The sequence below is a fragment of the Callionymus lyra genome, chromosome 1 (assembly GCF_982586985.1).
Source record: "Callionymus lyra chromosome 1, fCalLyr1.hap1.1, whole genome shotgun sequence".
Lineage (NCBI taxonomy): Eukaryota > Metazoa > Chordata > Actinopteri > Syngnathiformes > Callionymidae > Callionymus > Callionymus lyra.
This window is the reverse complement of record NC_141818.1, coordinates 18,579,146-18,600,357: the sequence shown is the minus strand read 5'-3', so window position 1 is coordinate 18,600,357 and position 21,212 is coordinate 18,579,146. Positions and strand designations below refer to the sequence as shown.

General features: G+C 37.8%; 1 protein-coding gene across 1 annotated transcript in view; it reads left to right on the top strand.

The window, feature by feature from the left end:
• Positions 1 to 7,582: 7,582 nt before the first annotated feature.
• LOC148088281 (transmembrane protein 132C) overlaps positions 7,583 to 21,212 on the top strand; it is a 185,200-nt gene continuing 171,570 nt past the window's right edge. Inside the window, exons 1-5 of the mRNA XM_087795911.1 lie at positions 7,583 to 7,952; positions 8,988 to 9,163; positions 9,374 to 9,480; positions 9,552 to 9,660; positions 9,735 to 9,821. Of these exons, the coding sequence (XP_087652037.1) occupies positions 7,843 to 7,952; positions 8,988 to 9,163; positions 9,374 to 9,480; positions 9,552 to 9,660; positions 9,735 to 9,821 (589 nt within the window). The 5' untranslated portion in view covers positions 7,583 to 7,842. The remainder of the gene's footprint in view (positions 7,953 to 8,987; positions 9,164 to 9,373; positions 9,481 to 9,551; positions 9,661 to 9,734; positions 9,822 to 21,212) is intronic.

Sequence of the window (21,212 nt, the reverse complement as noted above, 5' to 3'; positions counted from 1 at the left end):
TGAGAGAACGTCTTTATGTATGTATATTTAGGAGAAAGCAAACCAAAAACAAAATCATTTCTCTCATTGTGTAAATAAAAATGCTTGACTGGTTTGGTTCGAACTGTGGGGGGCATTAACTCTTGGCCTCTGGGTCACCTTGACCCTAAGATAACACAAGGATTAAGTACAATAGTTCTTGAAACCACTAAAGATGTGAAAAAACATCAAATTGACATTAAATTGATTTTCTGTTCATTCATATCAGCAAGTAACATTGGTATAAACTTATTTAAAGAGCTTTGTCTGTTCTTGTCAATGAATACCAATAATGGTATGATTTCATTTTACTGGCTTTCTTTCTTTTTTTAAAAGACTCAGGCCATTTATTATTTTATGGTGTATCAAATGTGGCCCTTTCCGTTTCACATTATTTAAAAGAAAGTACAGATACTTGATTTTCATTCAGAAAACAAACTATAAAGCATCAAAAATACTATCATAGTGTGATATAAACTATATGTTCACTGTTGACACTGTGATGTTTTTCTGCCGGAACAGGAAGCAACACCTGGAGCAAAGGAGAAGGTTGTCTTCAGGAATCAGCTCTCCACCATCCAGTCCACCCCCACCGAGATTATTCCTGTTCCCCCGGTGAACTCGTCGACCTGCAGCCATCCCTCAGAGCTCCGAGACCTTCCAACAACCCCCACAACACAAGCAATAAGAACTACAAGTTAAATAAGAATGAAAATCTTTGGTTAAAGTCTGTGAACCCACCGTCCTTTTTTCCAGCAGAAAATAACTCGTTTTATTTGTGCGCTCACCGTCGGCTCCATCGCAGGCTCCAGGACGGGGTACATTTTTAACTGATGAAGTCACCACATCTGCGGTTAGGAACACTTGGTACTGTGTGCTTCGAAAATACGCTCTGCTCGCCTGCTCTCCCACACACACAGGAAGCCTCACCAGCAAAGAGCTCGCACCAGCAAACATACAGAGTTTGATCTCCAAACAAACAAACACGTCGTCTTAAAAAAAAAAGAAAAAAAGTGGGGGGTTAGCCAGTGTGACCCCCTCCATGATGGCTGACCATTTCTCTTCTAGTCCACCTTCAACTCCCACGAGGTTTTCCGGCAGCAGCTGAGTGTTCAGTGATGTCTGCAATTATCCCGTGTCTAGACGATGTCTAGCAGAGGACCAGGAGATGCTCGGAGATGTAAGGGGAGTAGACGACATTGGTCTTTGCTGGTTGGGTGACGTGGTGCTAAATTAAATGCAACGGTACAGCCAATACACATGAGGAAATGTGTAGAATCGTATCCTACTTTTAATTTGAGCCGATGATCTGGCGATCTGAGGGGATTACCGGAGTTATTTTCATGCTTACTCTTGTTGAGTTAAAGTTTCAGTGACGCTTTCTAAGCTCGAAAGGTCCTTTAGCAGTGGTGGAAAATAAAATGTCCTCAGGGGCCACATTTTTTACAGTGGTTGTTGTGAGGGGCTGTCGAACAACAATAAAGGAGATAAAGGGAGAAAAAAGCAATACAATCAAGCTAAATATGCTCAAATTTTTATTTTATAGTATTTTTTTTATATTTTATATTCAAAAAATTTTGTATTTTATATAACCCTTTTTCATTATTATAAAACCATTTTTCAGACCTATTTGTATGTGTCTAAATCTTTTTGAGGGACAATAAATACTCCTTAAAAAGGATTTTAAATACAAAAAAAAATTAATAGTTTCAACATAATCTTTGACATCATGAGGGCAACATAAATACTGTCAAAGGGCCATAATGTCTTAAAACAGCAACTATAGAAAAGTAGTGACGCTACAGATAGCAGTTCATTACATATCTATTATTTTACATCATAAAAACAAAGCCGGTAGCATGATTGCAACAATTTATTTACATCAAAATATGCGCCAAAAATGTCGAACATACGCTTTTCAGTAAAAAATGAACAGTAGAATAAGGAAACTATCATCAAAAGCTGCATCTTAAGCTGAACTTTTAAGCGTTAAACAAGGCTTGACATGTTAAAATAGGGACATAAATTGGAAATGGAGGTAATAATGAGACTTCAGACCCAATCAGACTGTCCCAATGAGAGGAGCAGTGACAGCCATTTGGATAGTTTTCTCAGGTTTCACATCCAGATGCTGGAGAAAGACCGAGATCGGCAGTAAAAATATTGGCTTATTCATAAAAAATACATGAAAATAAGTGCCAAACTCTCGACTCAGGGGGCAATTCAAGCCCATCGAGTTATTGTATCTGGCCTATAGGAAGGTTTGATAAAAAATACATTTAGATTAAAGTCCTACTGATATTGTTACCAATAAATGAAAAGTGTTGAAGACGAGATAAGAGCCGAAATGATTGTTTTCCACAATTATACAGAAACTTCCAATAAGAGAAAATGTGATGCTGAAGATCTGATTTTCTGGGAAAGTTTGGTGAAGAAGGACAAACAATGATGTGACGAAGACAATATTAGACTTCCTGTTGAAGAGAGTTTAGTAAATAAACATCTTGTTCGGCCGATGACCTTGACCACTAAAAGATATTTGGCCCCTTGGGGGATTGAGTTTGACATTCTTTCTTTATAATCATATCAGAATTACATTTGAAAAAAAAAAAAAACAGACAGATAGTGATTGTCTAACTTAAAAAGAGTAAATTCAACTTATGGTTCATTTTAACTTTGGCCTATACTTTTTGAAAGAATGCTCTCTCTACCACCTTTGTCAACACCAAAGAAGAACATATTGATAGATTTTTTTTTGTTTTTGTCTCTTTAATTCGAATATATTCCGTTAATTCTTCTTTTTTTATATATATATATGTTGCTGTTATACTTAGACTAGTGCTGCCTGTCAAGAGATTAAAAAACAAGATATTCATTTACAATAATCTGAAATTAATTGACCTTTTTTCTTTTGTTTAACCTTAAAACTGACGCTAAAACCCTCAATTCATTGTGACAAATCATAATATATATATATATAAGGAAAAGTATATTAAATAAAGTTATGTATTGTTTTTGAACAAATGCAGTTTTTCTCATTCAGATTCTGCTGTAGTTAAGACTAGTTTGAAAATACAAGTCAAACATCAGGTCTTATATAAAGTTAACATATTAAAAGAAAAATCAATGTCCACTTAACCCATGTTTTATTTCAGGGTCAAGGCGATACCATACCATATAAAACAACAACAACAACATTTGTTTTCAGGCCTTCGGGTCACCTTGACCCTGAGATTACACAACGGTTAAGGGTGTGACTGATCATTGTTTTCACACTAACAACTAAACAACACACAAATACATTGTACATACAGACAACATTCAAACAGAAACAATGGATACATTTAAAAAATAGATGAATGTGATCAAATAAAATAAAGAATGAGTTGAATCTTACTTTAGTTAGCCTATTTTAAATGATATAAACTACAGTGTTGCACACACAGTGTTGCTACATGCGGAAACTTAACAAAGAACTTTACAACACTTCCTTGAAACACGCCCACAGTGGGGATTTTCTGTTGCTCCGGAGAAGTCTGTCTGGTTTAGATTTCTCTGGTAACTGGGTGGAGTGTGTATAATTGGATACGCTCTAAACTGAAGTAGCATGGTCCGACAGCATGTGACTGCTCTGATACGTACAAGAGAGAAAGAAGCGAACAATCATTCATTTCATCTTGAAAAAGAAGGAAGTGGATTTTCATTAATATATAAATACATGATTAACACTTTAACATGTAACCTTTATAGTATATAGTGGTGAGGCTTTTTTGTTATTGTGTTTCTGAACAATAATTAGGGAAGAAGAGACATAAAAGTACATAAAAATGGTTCTTATTACTTTGCTATTGGGTTTCTACAAAACCATCTTATCATTTAAATATTTACATTAGAAAATTTGATTAAGCCCCGCCCACAAGAAGTATGTTTTTCTGGTGATGAAATCTTGTTTACCAGAACCACAGCCACTCTGCTGTGGGTGGTCAAGCATTGAGGTTTGTCAACATGTGTCATCATTCCAGGAAGTCTCCAACTCCAAGTGACTCATAGTATAAACAAAGTGGGGTATGATCACAGCTGGCTGGAGGCGGAGTGAAGCCATTATTACGTCGTAATGGACTGTGCTCTCGTTACCACTCGTTCACCAAGATTTCAGACGAGAGAGAACTTTATAAAGTAATAAATTCAAAACATGGTCATAATGACGGACTTACGGCATCTTGGAGAGGAAGACTTGAAACATGTGAGTGAGTCAGAAAAAGTTATTGGTTTTGATGTCAGTTGCCCTTTCGACATTGGTTTAGTTTTTTTAAATCACAACTAATGTTGTTTTTTTTACGGCAGTGGGCCGACAATAAACGAATGCAGATGCTGGATCCGGCAGTGGCGCAACAGGGATTTTACTGCAATGCAGTTACACTTTTCCGACACCAGGGGAGCCAGAAACCATCTTTTAAAACTTACTTATTGTTGCTTTAATGGCAAACCTTTCAAATCACAATTCCAAACCACCACCACTATCAACTCTTCCTGAAATTTCGGCCGATCTACACGTTTGTTTTGCTAAACCAAGACAGATTTTGACAAAAACATTACCTTCCTGACACGTATACCACATCTGGGAATTAAAGGATAAAGTATTGTGGGAATCACATTTAGGGAAGTAAACATATACAGCAGTGTGAGAAACGAGGTGAGAGACCAGACTAGCTGCTGTGAAAGAAAACGCTATGAGAGAATAAGCAGGTGTGGTGGGAAAGACCTATGGGCTTGAGGGAGAGAATAGATCAATAACTAATTTCAGTACCAAGCTTCACTCGCACTGTTTTCCAATAAATGCTGGACTGAGAGTATGGCTTAGCCCTCCCCCCTACTATCTCTATTCCATCACCTTGTGCAAGAAAAGGAACTGGGAAAAGAAGCCTTTCTTTTTTTTTTTAAAGTGTTGTGATTGGTGGTTGTGCAGATTATGTTCCCCGGCAAGTTTTATTGTCGAGATATAATCCCACGTTGTGCTTTCCATGTGTCCTCTCGCAGTCATATGTCATCTGTGTATCTTTCAAGTCTGGCTTTTTTCCCCCCCTTCACCATTCCGCCTCCCCTCCCCTCCCTCTCTCCCTCGCTCCCTCATCCGACTGGGGCCAGTGTTGAGGTTTTGTCAAGACTATGCAGGGAGATTCAGACGGACAGGAGAGTGAAGCGAGTGTCATGCAGGGCTGCTGCTGCTGCTGCTGAGCCTCTTCTCCTCAGAGGCTGTGACCTAGATAACCAAGAGGAGCTGGAGCGCCTGCAAGCCTTGGAGCCACTCCAGCTCCAGCAATGTCAGGAAGGGGTTAGTTGTGTAACACAATGTCCTATTTAGTTGGCGTGTCACACACAAACACTGGCGTACCCCGACGTTAATGGCAGGGGGTACTCCAGTGGACGACCAAGGACGACGTGAAGATTGGATGGGTCTCACAGCACCATTCGAATTTTAAACATTATTAATAATGCTTGGTCGAACTTTCCACACCAGCGGCTACATCTTCATTCACTAGAAGTCTGAAGGTGCAATTCCCCCCCCCTCTGGATCCACATATAGATGCTCTTCTTCTATACAAGCTGCAGTTCGATCAACATATCCCTGGCAATGAAACGGGAAAAAAAACTGCTGAAACATCTGCTTGTCTCAGACATGGCGACACCTTTTATGGGTCCATCTTCTGGTGGAGCAAGAAGATCACAAGTTTCACAGCACATAACCATCGTGTTCAGGAGATAAAATATAAATGGTTCCTACAGAGCTGGAACAACTTTAATAGGCTGTAGTGTGAATAACTGAATTTCTGACCCCAACAGCTGTATTGCATCTAGCGGGCCGGAGCAACACTGCCATCTGGTGGACAGAAGTCTTTATTGAGAGGAAGACGCGTGTTGGTACAGAAGCTGCTAAACTCAAACAAATCGTAATACTGCACTTCGGAGAAGCAAAAGGAAGACATAGGTCCCACCAGATATGAGTGCATTACTATTTTTTTTATATTTTACATCTTTTATTTATCAGGATTATTATCTTACAAGAGAAAACAATCGTATATCTAATTATATTTCAATTTATTACAATCTAGTAATTTATCAGTTAAAACAGTTTGTTTTATATTCATCCAACATATACAATTGTTACATTTTCCTCAACCAATAATAACCTGCAATCAACTGATATCAAAAAATTTTAAGTCGATCATTCAGGATGTTTTTGAGAGGAGAAGAAGCAGAGAGATTAAGTGTTCTTAACATTCCTTTCTCCTTATTCATACTTTTCCACTTCATCGAAAATAATGTTAACTTTATCCTTTAATTTATTTTACTATTTAGCAGGGAAGACCAGATCATGACTGCCACTTGCTAACTCAAATAAAAATGTATTTTTAACAACTATAGCAAGTAGGCATAGAAGCAATTGAATCAAGGGCAGAAATGTATGTAGTAATGACATTTTGATTTTAAAATGTTTCATTTTTTAAATGTACATGTTATTGTGTATTCTATTTAAGTTTAATTTTCAACATGTGTAGTCGAGTCTTGGCATCACAATGAAGATCCCGGGATCATGTAAACATTCATTCTCAAGAGCTGTTACTTGAAGCACCTTGAAAACTGGAACCTACAGATCTAAAACAAGATGGCCATGAAAGGTAAACAATGATTCCACACTTAATTGCCACAAGATAGCACAGGTAAAATTATCCTTTCTTCAGTCAGTTAGGATACAATATGCACTAAATCATTGCTTGTCAAGCAGCAGTTACAAAAAGTGAAGTATTCTCAGGTTTGGATCTTCATCCTGCTGATAATATTGTGTTGTTATGTAACAATAAGCTCCTACTCAGTGGAAGAGAACAACGGAAACAAGGATAAATTATTAGTCATAGAAGATTTTCATCTGTATGTTTTCCTCCTTCTAATGATGATTGAGAACCTGTCAATGAAATCCAACCACGATGGACTCACATATTCCATTTTTTTTTAACAAATTGATCTAAAAAGTTAACCCACTGTGAAGAAAAGTATGCAATAAAGGAATATTTTAGGAATAATATAAGGAACAAAAAATCCTAAAACTCTCATTTGTTTGTTTGTTTTTATGCAAAATAATATCCCCCAGTTGCTGCAGATGAAAGCCCACAAAGAGCTTTAGCTTTATGCAATTTATCCATGATACTGGTGAAATTTGGGGTTCATTTAGATTCAATGAATAACAACAAATGCAGGAATAAAACTCTGGATTCCGGTCAGAGAGCATATTGCAATGAAAGGTAAACTTCCAAGTACGGTTGTGAGTCTCAAATTAATATTAAATAATGACAAGTAGTCGTTTTTGAAATAGTGATTAAAAAGCCATAATTTAATAAAGTAAAATTATTATTTATTTGCAACTAGTTTACTTCAACTGTACTACATTTTAAATCCACATCTAAAATAATCAACAACTAAAGTTCAAGTCGCTCTAAAGTTTTCTCATTTCTTTTGACCTAATAGACTCGCCGTAGTCACTTGTCTCCAAACAGCCACACTGCGCATGTGCACACGATGATAACCGAGTCCCTTAGTTTGTCTCGTTTACAACAGCAACTACTTTTAATTCAAGTATAAACGCTTCATGTTTGGTTATTGGAATAACGTCTAAAATGAGGGAAAATATTTTGAGAAAATGTTTTTGTTGAGATATTTTGTCGATAGAAGCTTTGAGTTGAGTGTTAGCATAGCCTCCAATAGCTAACCTAGTTATCCACGCATGTTTGTCTAGATTCTGTATTTTATTTCTTTATTTAAGAAGCAAACATGGCTTTTCTTCACGGCTTTCGAAGAGTTACTTACGACTACCAGCCTCTGGTCGATTCTATCATGGCAGTGTTTGGTTTCGAGGAAGGAAACAACAGCACAGCTGAGCGGTAAGGAACTCCAAACATCAGGTTAACTTGACCCTTGACCCTCAACATGCTCGTGTTCTTATCCAGAAATGGATAAAATCGATTCCCAATTTTGAAAGGAACATTTTTAGTAAGGAAATGCCATAATAACCTGTAAGAACACGTAACAATCATCGGAACAACAAGTGAAATATTTATATTTATTTATTTTTAATGTGCAAAAAAAAACCCACACTATTTTGAGGTTTTATGTTGTGCAAATCTAAATATTAGGCAATACAGCAAAATTGACTTAAGCTTTCATTCCCTGACATTGCTTTACATTCATAAAAATGATGCAAACTAGAGGGAAATGCATGCCTTTGGTGTTTGCTGCTTGGTACGTTCTTGGTATCAATACTTTGACATTAAGAATCATATCCTGATACCACATCTTAGTGTTTATACTTTTTGAGTTTTAATACTTTTGACAATCCTACTGATGCCAATATTTTTACTTTGACACTGTTTACTGAGTGATCCTTTTTCTTCTGACACCAATTTTACAAGATGCATTCAAACAAAAAGAACATTAATTTGGCACAGTACAAATCTTGAGTTCTATGTTGAACCTTTGGTAATATATATATATATATATATATATATATATATATATATATAAATCTACATACTATAGATGCACTGCAGTGTTTCCTTAACTAAAGGGGAAAAAAACTTCTCCCATTACACACAATTACAACGTGAGTACCAAATGTAGATCTATATACCACTAGATGCTTCAACCTTTAATGGTGGGAAAACAAACCTTGTGACCATCTCCGTCCCTGTCTGTGGGTTTAAGCACAAAACGTATGCGATAAACACTTATTTTTCCTGCATGAGAGAATCTAACAAACGTTGAATTTAATCACGGGCAGTATCAAATCGTCATCACATGATCAACCTCTGGGTGCTGGATCATTAATTTGCCTTTGGAACGGTCTCCCACAATTGATCTCAATCCCTGATTAATCTTTGTTTTGTACAATAAAAAAATTTTTTACCCTCTTTTTTCAGACTGCCTGAGGAGATTGAGGCAATGTGTAATTCCCTCGTTGAGCTTCTCGAGCAAGAGTCCCAGTCTGAGTTTTTTTCTCAAGGAATCAGCTGCGCTCTTTATAAGATGGCGGAAAAAGGGATAGTCGAGGCTGCAGAAATCCTCCTACGATATGGAGCAGACATTCATTTTGAAGGTGAGTTGGACGACTTATTCTGTCTTTGAATTCGCACTGATACATTTTTTGTTTATCAATTCCCATCAGTATGTTTCGTTCTTTTAATTTTCAGGACATTATCAGCCTAAACGAATGTTACAATATATTTGAACACAACCAGCATAAAAAGAAACATGGAATATAATGCAGAATAAGTTTGATTAATCTAAGTATTGTTTTTGATTCCAGATCCGGTGTCTTACTACAATCCTCTTCACGCTGCAGTTTTTAACAAGAAGCCTGAAATGATAAAACTGCTTGTAGCAAAGGGTGCTGATATAGAAAAGAGGGACAGGGTGAGATGTTGTAACTTTGCAATTTTGACTTGTATCTGTTCTCCATCATCCTTAATCATTTTTCTTTCTAGGTTTATGAGAGCAGTCCCTTAGATCTTGCCTCGGAGGAAGAAGACAAACTCTCCTGCATGCTCACTCTGCTGGATCTGGGCGCCGACGTCGATGCCATTGACAAAAATGGTAAAATCCCCCAAACGGCTGTAAATGGTCATAAAAATTGACTTTTTTAAAATCTGTCCTCTTGTCTCTTGAAGGTAAAACATCTTTGCTTCATGCCATGTTTTGCGTCGTTGGACTGATTGTGCACAATTCTGAAAACATCAAGCTCTTACTGGAGCGAGGTAACTATTGTACATAATTGTGTGTATTTCAGCAGTATTTGCAGCAGTATTTTGTTATTTCATGTTTTTTTACATTCCCTGTAATGATGGTTTACTTTCAAACAATCTTGACTTGTGTAGTAGAAGTCTCTAGCTCTTATTTTAATGACATTCTTCGTGACGTAACTTTGGTTAGAAACGGGTTTAGTGAAAGACCTAACTTAACAGGAAGATAAAACACGAAATCGTCACAATAAGAGCCTTTGTCTCATTGCATGAACTAATCATATTTTTATATTCAATATATAAATAGAGATTATTATTATTATTATTATTATTATTATATAATAGTTTTATAAACTTGTTTCAGTGATGAAAAACTGATATTTTAGTAGTTTTGGCCTAAAAAGACAAATCATCAGACAAATATATTTGGTCATTTGCTGTACATAACAATAAAGGGTATATAACCATATAATTGAGAGCAGATGTACCTTGTCTCACAATAACCCTGATGACAGAAAAGGGCTTTTAATTCCATAAATTTTCTTTTGATGGTTTTTATTTAATTTAGCAGATATTTCTATTGTTTTAAATGTACATATCAGGTCAATTCAAAATTAGGTAATAATTCCGTAAATGCATGACTGTGGTCTAGAAAAGCGCTCTACAAATATTACTTACTTACAGTTGTATGTGGCAGTAGCGCTTACACTTTTCTGACACGTGGGGTCGCCAAAAACAGCAATTCTTGTCTTGCTTTTTTAATGTTGGTCCAGTATCTAATCTCGTTGACATGATTCTAGACACAATTCCATAGGAAAATAAGACAAATCTGTTGATTGTGCAGGTGCGGAGCGGTACGCCGCAACATATGAGGGAGAATCGGCTGACACCTCCTTATTATACATGGTGGACGAAACGATGACGACGAACGACGAGGACGTCATCGAGATGGGAAAATGTTCGGTGAAAATTGCCGAGGTGCTGTTTGCCCACGGCGGCGATCCGAGCTATTGTTTTCCTGAGGGAGACGGACTCTGCGTGACGCAGCTGTGCATGAAGAACTTTGACCTGCTCTTCCCTATGGCCAAGCTGATTGTCCACAGTGGAATGCCTCCACATTGCACCTATCACGGCGAGTCTTGTTATACCATCGAAGGACTCATTTTCAAGCGCCTTGAAACGGCCCTGCGTAGGTGCACCGATCCCAATCACGCCTCGGACCTCCTGTTCCATGCGGAGATGCTGCTGGATCTGGCCAGGATCAACACTCCTAAACTGAACCTACCGTTGAGGCCACTGGTTTCCTCCTCAGGACGAAACGCTCATCCTTATGCAGAAGCTCTGATGGACCTGCATAGACGAGAGTCGGACCAGAACATGACCCCCCCGCCACTCAGATTCATGTGTAGGACATATCTCCGGAGACGTCTGGGACCCTGGCCCATGGATAAGAAGGTGGACGCTTTACCAATACCAGACAAAATCAAGAACTTTCTCCTCCCTGAGCGTACAGTCGTACCCAGACCTGGCTGGGATCACTGCAAGCGCAAGGATGCTGACGACACAGACTGAACATCTTGTGTGAATGAAAACAGTCGCTCTCATACGTGTGTCATTTCTATTGTGTATTTCCAAATGTATATCTTTGAGTTTTGAGGATCTCAAGAGTGTTAGTTGAGTGGTTTTTATACTTGCTGCTGTACTCAATATGATCCAGCAGGGGGCATTGTTGTTCCTGCAGCTCCAGAATCGCCAGTACAAAAGTGTGTCGACCATTATTCATCAGAAGGTGACGCTATATCTCATCGTGTGTTGTTGACTTTCCTATATGTTCTGAAACGTGAACAAAAAAGAACTGAATAAATGTGGGCTTGATAGTGAATCGGTTTGACTTTCTATTTTTAGACCGCCTGTTATTTATGTTAATATGATTATAGTTGTGTTCAAACAAACTACAGCATATTTAAAATGTCTTGACTTTCGAACGACTTCCCAAAATCACCCCCTTTGGATATTTGGAGATCATTTGAAGTGGTTAAACTTGAATCTGGTTTAATAGGCAATACAATAAAACATAAACCATCTGTTGCTGGATTCTGAATAATCATGTTTGTTAGAAACCGAGATGTCATAATTCTAGCAGGATCTGTGTATGTCTAGCAGCCTCTGAATTTGCTTCAAGAATGAGATAAACTGATGGATCAAGAACATTATTATTATTATTATTTATTATTTATTATATAAATAGAAATTGTTGACTGGTCTGTTGTTTATCTTGTCGCCACAGTTACATACATTTAATTTAATTGACATTAGACAGAACATCAGCTTCAATAGTCGGACTTCATTATAGACACTGAAAGGGAGAAAGAAATCAGTTGTTATTCTTTCGGCCTCTTATTCTCACTTTGTTTCTAAACAGAAATGTGTGCTTCTTAAGTTGATTTTGTTTCTGTTATCTTTTTGGTTTAAATTTCTTGTTGCTTTTCTCTTTAGATTCTCTTTACATTTTTTACATTTGAAGAGTCTTAATAAGAGTTTTCTTGCAGGTTTTTTATCAGAGAGAAGTATTTAAAAAACATTCACGTTTGACTTTAAAAGAAAACTCAATTTAAATTCTTAATATGTTTGCAACAATAGGATATATCTTTCTCGTTTTTTAAATTGTTTATTTTCAAAGCAAAATTTATATCAGAATTGTTTCTTTTGTGTTTGTTTGAATATTTTGTCAATAATGTGCTTTATTTTCCACTAGTACACTTTATTAACACAACAATTCAACAATTGTTTTGAAGCAGCAACACAATAGATTTAAAATATTGTTTCTGCTCCCCATAGTGTTAGAACAGTAATGCAATGTTCGTTGCTACACATTGCATGTGTATTCGGTTACAAGATGAGACAAAGTGTTTCTCGTTTTACCTTTCTGTAGAGTTCCAAAAGTCTCTGAATACTTCATATGAAAACACTGTCTCTGACCAACTGACTCAGTTATGTAGTAAAAGAGCCTTGTTTAAATCATTGCTAAAGTTCTACTATATGAGTCAGTATTTGTTCAAATCATTACCTGAAAACAACAATATCTACGATCATTTCAGACATCAGTCAATCCTGATGATTTGACAGTTTGGTGAGAGAAAATAAAGCGCCTGAACCTCTGCAATAATGTCAGAGCTCCGGCATCATTGTGCACAGCAGGTGATAACGTCCCTCTCAATGCCTTTCATTATGAACGCCTGCTGTGGTTGAAACCTCTTATTTGACTTTAAATAAGAGAATAAGAGCCAAAGCTTTATCCACTGAGCTCCACAAAGTCAGAGACTTTCCACAGCCTCAATAATCTAACCTCCCGCATTGCTGTGTGTGCTGAGCCAACTCTTCAAGATTATAGGCATCAAAAGATAATGGCGGGAGCTTTGTAAAAAAAAAAAGTATCACCTTTGTGCCATTTTGTCGTTTTCCTGCCATGCCATCCAATTTTGAGGGGGATTGGTGGGGGGCGGCGAGGACGGGAAATAAGGGAAAGTGGGTGTGAGGCAACTACAATTCCATTATTATACCACCTTACCAGCAAATAGACTCTTTATTAAATTTAGGTCCCATCTATCAATACAAAGAGTGTGATCGAAATTACTTTGTTGGCCACAAATGGTTTGCAATAGAACAAGCCTCTCTTGAAACAAGGCCATCCTTTATCCGCTTCACATTTCCTACTGAGGTGAAGGAGAGATGGGCTTTTATTTTACCCAGAGGTGACCAACGTGACCACAGAAGGCTTCTTGAAAGATGCTTCGACTTTCTGGTCGATCAACAACAAGAGGTCTTTTTTAAAAGCAGCCGGTCATTATACTAAAAGAAAGCCACAATATGTCAGTCACCTGGAACCGAACACATCTTATGCTCCTCCGTTGCTACACCAGTCTTCTTCCTGTCCTAAATCGTGTCTTCCTGTTCTTCTCTTACACAATAGATTGAATGTAGAAAACTAGCTGATCTCAGTAGAAGCAATGCATTCAATGATCGACGCGAAAGGGATCAAACAACCCCCACTGGAATTCAACTAACTACCTGTGGATGTGTGCCTTTTTTATGTGCCTTTTTGATAAACAAGAGGAGGAAGGACATAGAACTTGAAAAAGAAATGGAAAGACATTGTAATTACTTACGTTAATGGAGTATAAGAGGATCTGCGGCGAACACAAGATTCATGATCCCTTCAGGCCTATGAACACCATAAGACACAAGCGGGTCCATCCCAAATTTTATATTATTATTAATTCTAATTTATTTTTGAAAAATTTTACAGTTGTTTTTGTAAACTCTTTTTTGAATTTCAATTATTAATATTGTCGCAAAAATATATATTTCATTTGTTTGTGTCTGAATATTGGGTCCATAATGAGTTACCAGAAAATAGTCACATGTTAACAATTGTTGCAACACCTAAGATTTAAATTTTTGTTTCTGCTCCCCCTAGTGTCAGAACAGTAATGCAATGCAGTGATTACACGTGTGTATTTGGTTACAAGATGAGATAAAGTCTGTTTCTGGTTTTACCTTTCTGAATAGTTGAGTTTTGTTTAAATAATCTCTGGAGTTCTACTACATGTGTCAGTATTGTTCAAAATGAAGGCAGACATTACAGGAAAACAGCATCTAAATGTTACATGTCGCTGCTTTAACTATCTCTTATCCTCATGGACTTATTTTCATTCTTCTTTTCACGATCATTTCAAACATCAGTAAATCATGATGATTTGACAGTTTGGTGAGAGAAAATAAACCCCAGAGAGGAAAAAGAAGCCATCTTTACTAGGCTGGAAAACCCTTCTCTTGTGGGGGTCTGAGTATAACCTCTCAGCCACTTACGATGCAGTGCTGAACTCTCTCCCAGGAAAAAGTCCCCAAGGAACCCCAACAAACATGACGGTCACACCTTGCTGGACCGTGAGCGTCAACGACCCTCTCCAGGTGTTAACGAACCTCACCAGGCCTCGGCACACTAATGGGTTCTACTACCCTCGAAAGGCCAATCACTGTGATGGGTTTCAGCCCATACATTGATTTTAAACCCTCCCTACTGTTCTCTGTTCCTGCCCCTAGCTGGACGTATATTTGCTCCTAACCCCAGCTCATTTGGAACTGAAACGTCTTCATAGAACTGTGGGGATTTTGTGTTCCGATGAACCGACCCCTCCCCAGCCTCGTACGTGGTGGTGGAAAATGAAGGACAGACACATTGATGAGTTTAAAAAAAATGCTTGTTTAGTGAATTATGCAAAAAACGTCTTTGAATTCCAGAACGCAAAGATCTTACAAAATGGTGGATCTTTATAGTACAATATTCAGGTTAACGTCTCTAATCAAATGTGAATGTAGGATTGGTCAGTAACTGTAAACACTTGATTCTAAGATGGCCGTCGCACGTTGTCGTAGTGGAAACTTACCAAAGGTTGTTGTCTATTCTACAGAGAATCTGTTCCCAGCGACTTGCTGGCCTGTTGTGTCTTTCAGTGTGAGTTCTCTAACAGGTGTCCAGAGACTTGCTGGGAATCTGGGATTGTTTAATCTTTCTGTGTGTGTGCAAGGCTTTGTGACCTGGCCTGTGAGTTGTGAACCTGAGTAGTTTGAGTTTAGTTTAAGTGAATGCAATGCAAGACAATGATTATTTAATATGAATTAAATATGAAAGATTATCAGTTAATCAAGTGACTAATTGAAATGTGTGTTAAATCTAGATGATTGATTACAGTAAAGTTGTCATTTCCTTACAGAACTCTACACAGTCCGGTTGGCCTTGCTTTTGAATCACTTGGATAACCATGACCTGATAGACGAATTGGGTCGGCATCAGCAGTTATGCAGATGAAGAACCAAATTTTGGTGGTGAAGAGAGAGTTGACCCAAAAGCAAAACCCTTGCTATACCAGTCGATCTAGTGACATAAAGAACAAGATCATGTCTATGAGCGAATAAAAGTCTGGGCCATCCTGCTGAAAACGATGCCACAGCGAGCCTCAGATTAGTGAAGATGATGAAAACAAAAGTTGAAATCACAACATATGAGTGAAAATGAGCTGCTTGGCTGGACTCTCCACATACAGAGTGCTCTTCTCAACTCCTCGAGTTTGACGAAAAACTTGAAATTGAAAAAAGTCATGAGGACTGAATCACTGACATCTGCAGTGTGTTTTTGTTTTGTTTCTGAACAAGCGTGGAGTGTTTCAACCACTATCTGTCCTGAGATTGTATTCTTTGCGTTACGCTTGTTTTCTCTCAGCATCGTGCTCCTTGTAGTCTGGAGCGGTAAACAATGACACGGTTTGAAACACAAATGCTTGTCTTGTACCGTCTGCACTGTAGAGCAAATATTGTTTTTTAAGGTGAGAACACGTTCAATTAGAAAAAATAAATCGGTGATTGTGTAAAGACACCACAAATATCTATATTTCGGCTTTAATTTTATAATTATTGTTTATTTTCTAGTCTGAGTAGATGTCACTAGTTAAAACGTTATTTTTAAAAAACTTTTTTCCAACCTCTCGGACAGACGAACGTGGGAAATAACGTGTTCTTTTCTGATTGTTATTCAGGAATGCTGCCGGGGTAGGCTAGGGAGGGCCCCGGCGCAGAGGAGATTTACAAAGCTAGTAAGTATTTTAGGGTAAGCAAAGATGTGTAATTCATCCCCGGGGGCTTATGCATAAAAGAGAAGTTAATTACTGTGGCTACTAAGTACTTTATAGAGGTGATAAACCAAAACTCCTCTAGACGGAGCTGCACACCAGGGCGAGGGGTGGCAGAATGCCAATGGCGAGGTGAAGGTGGAGGCAGAGAAATAATAATGGAGCGGGCGACGCGCAGTGGTTTCCTCTTCTTCCCGCTCGCTGAGCTGGAATTATCGGAGCCGCAGGTCTGGCCGTAATATTCTTTTGTGCTGTCGGCGCAGTGCAGAGTGGAGATTGTGCGTGGCAGTAATCAGTCCTTTTAAAGGTCAGGGGAAGTTAAGCACACCTATGGTAGAGCGTGGCACATTCTCTCTGATAAAAAGAAAAAAAATAACTGTCTGTTGAAGGAAGAGTTCACCTTGTACCATTTATGCTACTGTGATTTCCTCAACTGTCAGTCTAAAGTTGGAGCTGAGATAGTGAGTCTGAACACACTGAACTTTTCCTGGCGAATATGATGTTTGACGTGATCATCGCAACGACTATTATTTTTTTTTCTGTCATGCATAAATTATTACTCAATGTTTTGGTCATCCTGATAGACAATGCTCATGATGCCACGAAAATAAAACCTCTCTGTTGTCCTACTGTGGTCCGATGGCTAGTAATGAGAGTGAGTAAAAGAATAGAGGGAAACCTTTCAGCTGCTCTCAGAGCATGTGCGTCAAACTCATGGCGCAGAGAATCGATGTCTCAAAATAAAATTAGATAAATGTTCATTCTGATTTGGTGTCTATTCAAAATGCAAGTGTTTAAGATAAGATAAAGGACCGAGATGATTGATGTCAACAATAAGAGTCAAATTGATTGAGTTTCTCTCTCACAAAGGCGACCTTGAGAAAGACCTTGAAAATGTCTTCAACCAGTACCCTTAACAATTTGAACTTTTTGCCGTGACCAGCGGAGACTCAAGTCGCTGCCAGGTTCGCTAACTAGTCTCAAGGCCGGTGAGATAGGCTGCTTGAAGATGTTGGTCTCTCGCTGATTGAGTTTGACACCCATGTCTTATAAAGCTAGAGAAAATACAAATCTCTTTCCAATCTTTTTTAAAATTTCTCCACCTTGCTTTGCGGGTGTTATCATTAATGATTTATGTATTATTTATGTATTTTCTATTTTGTAAATATGTATAATGTAAATACGTCAACTTGGGTTTGATGGTTATTAATTGAGAAGCGGAGAAGTGGTAGGTTTAAATAAGCTTATGCTTCATCCTACTCCTTTTCGGACATGTTGGGTTAATATTATTATTGTTTTGACTATCGTTATTATTGTTTGACTAATCCCATTGGTTGTTTGTTTAAAGTTTACTTTCTTATGTTTCCCTGCACGTGTTTGAAATAAAACAAAGCAAAGTCTGGTCCATTGAAATCCTCATTTTATCAGTCCATAAAACCATTGCAAAATCATTCTTTAGATAGGTCTGTTCATGTATTGGCACTCTTATGTTCAAGGCCCTGTCCCATTTATCTCCTTAATCCTGGAGCTCATTCCTCAAGCTCAAAATCTGCATATCGGCTGTCCCAATACTAAAAAGTTGAGGAATGAGAAACGAGCGTAAGGGCCATAGAGTCTTAATTTTTATGATTCATCTCAGCCATTCCAAGCTGTTTTTTTTTCTTACCAGAATACAACTCAGGGAATTTGTCAGGACTGGAAGTCAATGGGTCAGTTACCTGGAGCTTCATGCTTAACATTTTGTAAATTAAAAGTCTTCAGATATTTATTTCCACCCCCTAAATGTTTTTTGCCTCGCATGACCACATTTTGTTGAAATTTAGATTGTGCTGCAACTCTAGAAATTACATTTTACAAACCTCTGGAAGGAAAATATTATAGAAATATAGTGAACATCCTTTGCATGGTCACCTCACCTGGTTATCCAAGACTCCTAGACCAACAATATATTAAGTCTGACGTCACTTAAATGCTTAGGAAAGTGAGGAAACTTTTCTACAAAAACAACAGCAGCAAAAACAATCGAATCGATAAGTATTTTGTTTCTCAGCCGCAAACACAAACCAATGAGTGTTTGGACGACATGAAGGTCACCTTCAGACCTCCCCTCAGGACGTCGGTCTTGAGTGACAGGCTGATAAGTAAATACACTTTTAATAGGCGGAGAATGGCCGCCGGTAATCTGAGCAGACCAGCACCAGACGCGGCACAGAGGGCGTTTTTATTAACGCGATCGTAGATCAGATAGGCCAGAAGAGTGAAAGGTGGCAATGAATTAAGGTTTGCTGAGGGATGTGTGCCCACAGCTGGGCGAGGTGACGAAGGGACACATCCTTTACGAGGAGCCAATCACTCAGTTTGTAGCTGAGCAGGGCAGCCTCTTCTTAAATTCCAAATACTCTCTTTAAATGCCTTGACTTTCCAAAGAATGAAGTGAGCTTTTGCCTTGATTGAATGAGGTCCACATTGAACCCAATTACATTTGATGTATTCATAATCCATAAATATATTTGGTCCTACACTTGCTTTCTTAGTTTTCTTCTATGGTTATTTTCACCCACTTTTCAAACAATCATTGAAAGACTCCATCCAGTCGATGATCATGTATAATTAAGAAGTCCTTGTTAAATAATTAAGTCTTTAAGCAGCAATATACAAGATTCAATATGCAATGTGCTGACTCTTACGTTGCACTGTTGCAACATACCACATGTACATTTGTGACCAATTATTATATTTGCATGAGATAAAGTGGTGTCAGTTCTTTATACTATGTTGAGTATATAGTTATCGTCGCTCAAATAATAGTTAAATAATGTTATGCATTGCTATAATAAATATATATAAATACACAGAGCTGCACTTGAATGTACACCTTATTTATATGTTGTTGCCATATGGATCAAGTTTCTGTACATTAAAAATGATACACAGAGTGTTAATACAGTGGATTTTAGACCAATACATCTTTAGTAACTATTTTATACATGAAAATATTGCATATTCAAAAGGTAAATACAAATACAATATCCAGGTTAATAAATACATTTGAAACTAGCAAAACCAGAGAAAAAAAACACATGCAATACCAAAGTACAGCTCCATTTATTTGCAATTTATTTATTTTTAAAGTGTCCTTGTTAGCATTAAACACTTACCTAAACACAAAGTATTTGAAAGTCAACTTTTGAAGATGCATGTCTGTAAAATGTATTCTTTCCTGGACATTATTTCAGGAACACTTGAATCCAACTTGGCTTCTAATCTTTTCAAGAGAATAATGTCATCCAGATTAACTCAAAGCGATGCAGAGCCATTTTATTTTACAGAGATCAAAGTAATAATAAATTCTTCAAAGAGCTCTGCAGACTTCCTGATGTTAATGCTAACGTTTTTTCCCCGTCTATATATGTTGTAAACGTTTTTTCCAAGTCGTTTTAAAAATCCGTTTCAATCTTTTGGTGAGCTTTGTTCTTGTTTTTGTCTCAACGATATCGCCCAGAAAATGTCTTTACCACGGAAGGCACGTTGAGAAGTCATCAACCATCTTTAATGACTCACAGCTTCAGGACTGTAATCTAACCTCCTTGAGTCTGGCGTCCTCTGACTTCCACGAGCTCACAGCGGCGTGGGTGTCAAGAGGACGACGTTTGGAAAGGAACCAACCTTTTTCCTGAGCGATCTTCCAGCCCTGCACCTCAACACGTGTGTCTCCCACTTCTCTAATGGCTTTCCCAGTCGGCATCGGGTTTCGCATGTTTAAGAGAAACACGGATCTTTAACCCGTGTGTTGAAGTCGGAGTCGAGCGTCGACCAATGAAAACGTCTCAAAATAAGGACACATCTGGTGTTGAAGTTGCCTTTAAGCTTCTTATCCATCATTTTTGAAATCACGCTGACAATTAACTTCTGAATAATGTGTAATGCGATCTGCAGCAGGGCTGGAGGCCCCGGCACGACTCGGAGTCCATGTGTGGAAATAAAACTGTATCTGAAGGCAAATAACAAATGTTACCGAAGTTTACTTCTTTAGGCAACAGGCAACATTTAAAGTCCCTTTAAAAACTTGTTGTTTTTGAGGTGATCTTTTTTTAGCTCCATTCAGTGAAAAAACAGACAAACAAAAGGAGCTGTCATTCACATTCAAGTTTTCATGCATAGAGTTTCTTCAAAGACTGCCCCAAATGTCACTCAATGAATTATTCCAAACAGCAGGAGTTGTATTCCCATTCCGCAGCTTCAGTGTCAACTAAACCTGCTGGATATGTACTTGTGCTGATCCAGGCAAATACTAATTTAATATTTAATATTTTCTAAAGAAAGCTAATGTAATAAGTCTTTCTCTCCAAGATGCAGTAAGTCTCTCATCATGATCATGTTTTGTACTTATTACTTTATAAAGTTCTCCCCTGTCTGAAATCTTAGCAAACGAGAAAGACAGAAAAGACAGAAAAAAATGGACTGCAATAGGACAAATACTAGAATTTCATGTTTTAATGCTTAGTGCGGTTCATCCACTCACTGTAAGAATATATATATATTTTTTTTGTTTTACCTTTGAGCTATTTTGAATCTTTCCTGAATTTTGTAGTAGTAGTCATCAGTAAGCAGAGAAGCAGATGGAGTGCACGAATGCTCTTCCCCAGATGCAACACTAATAGACTCAGGGACTCATTCATTCCTCGTGCTATAAGGCTGTTTAATTCTGAGTTTGGGGGCA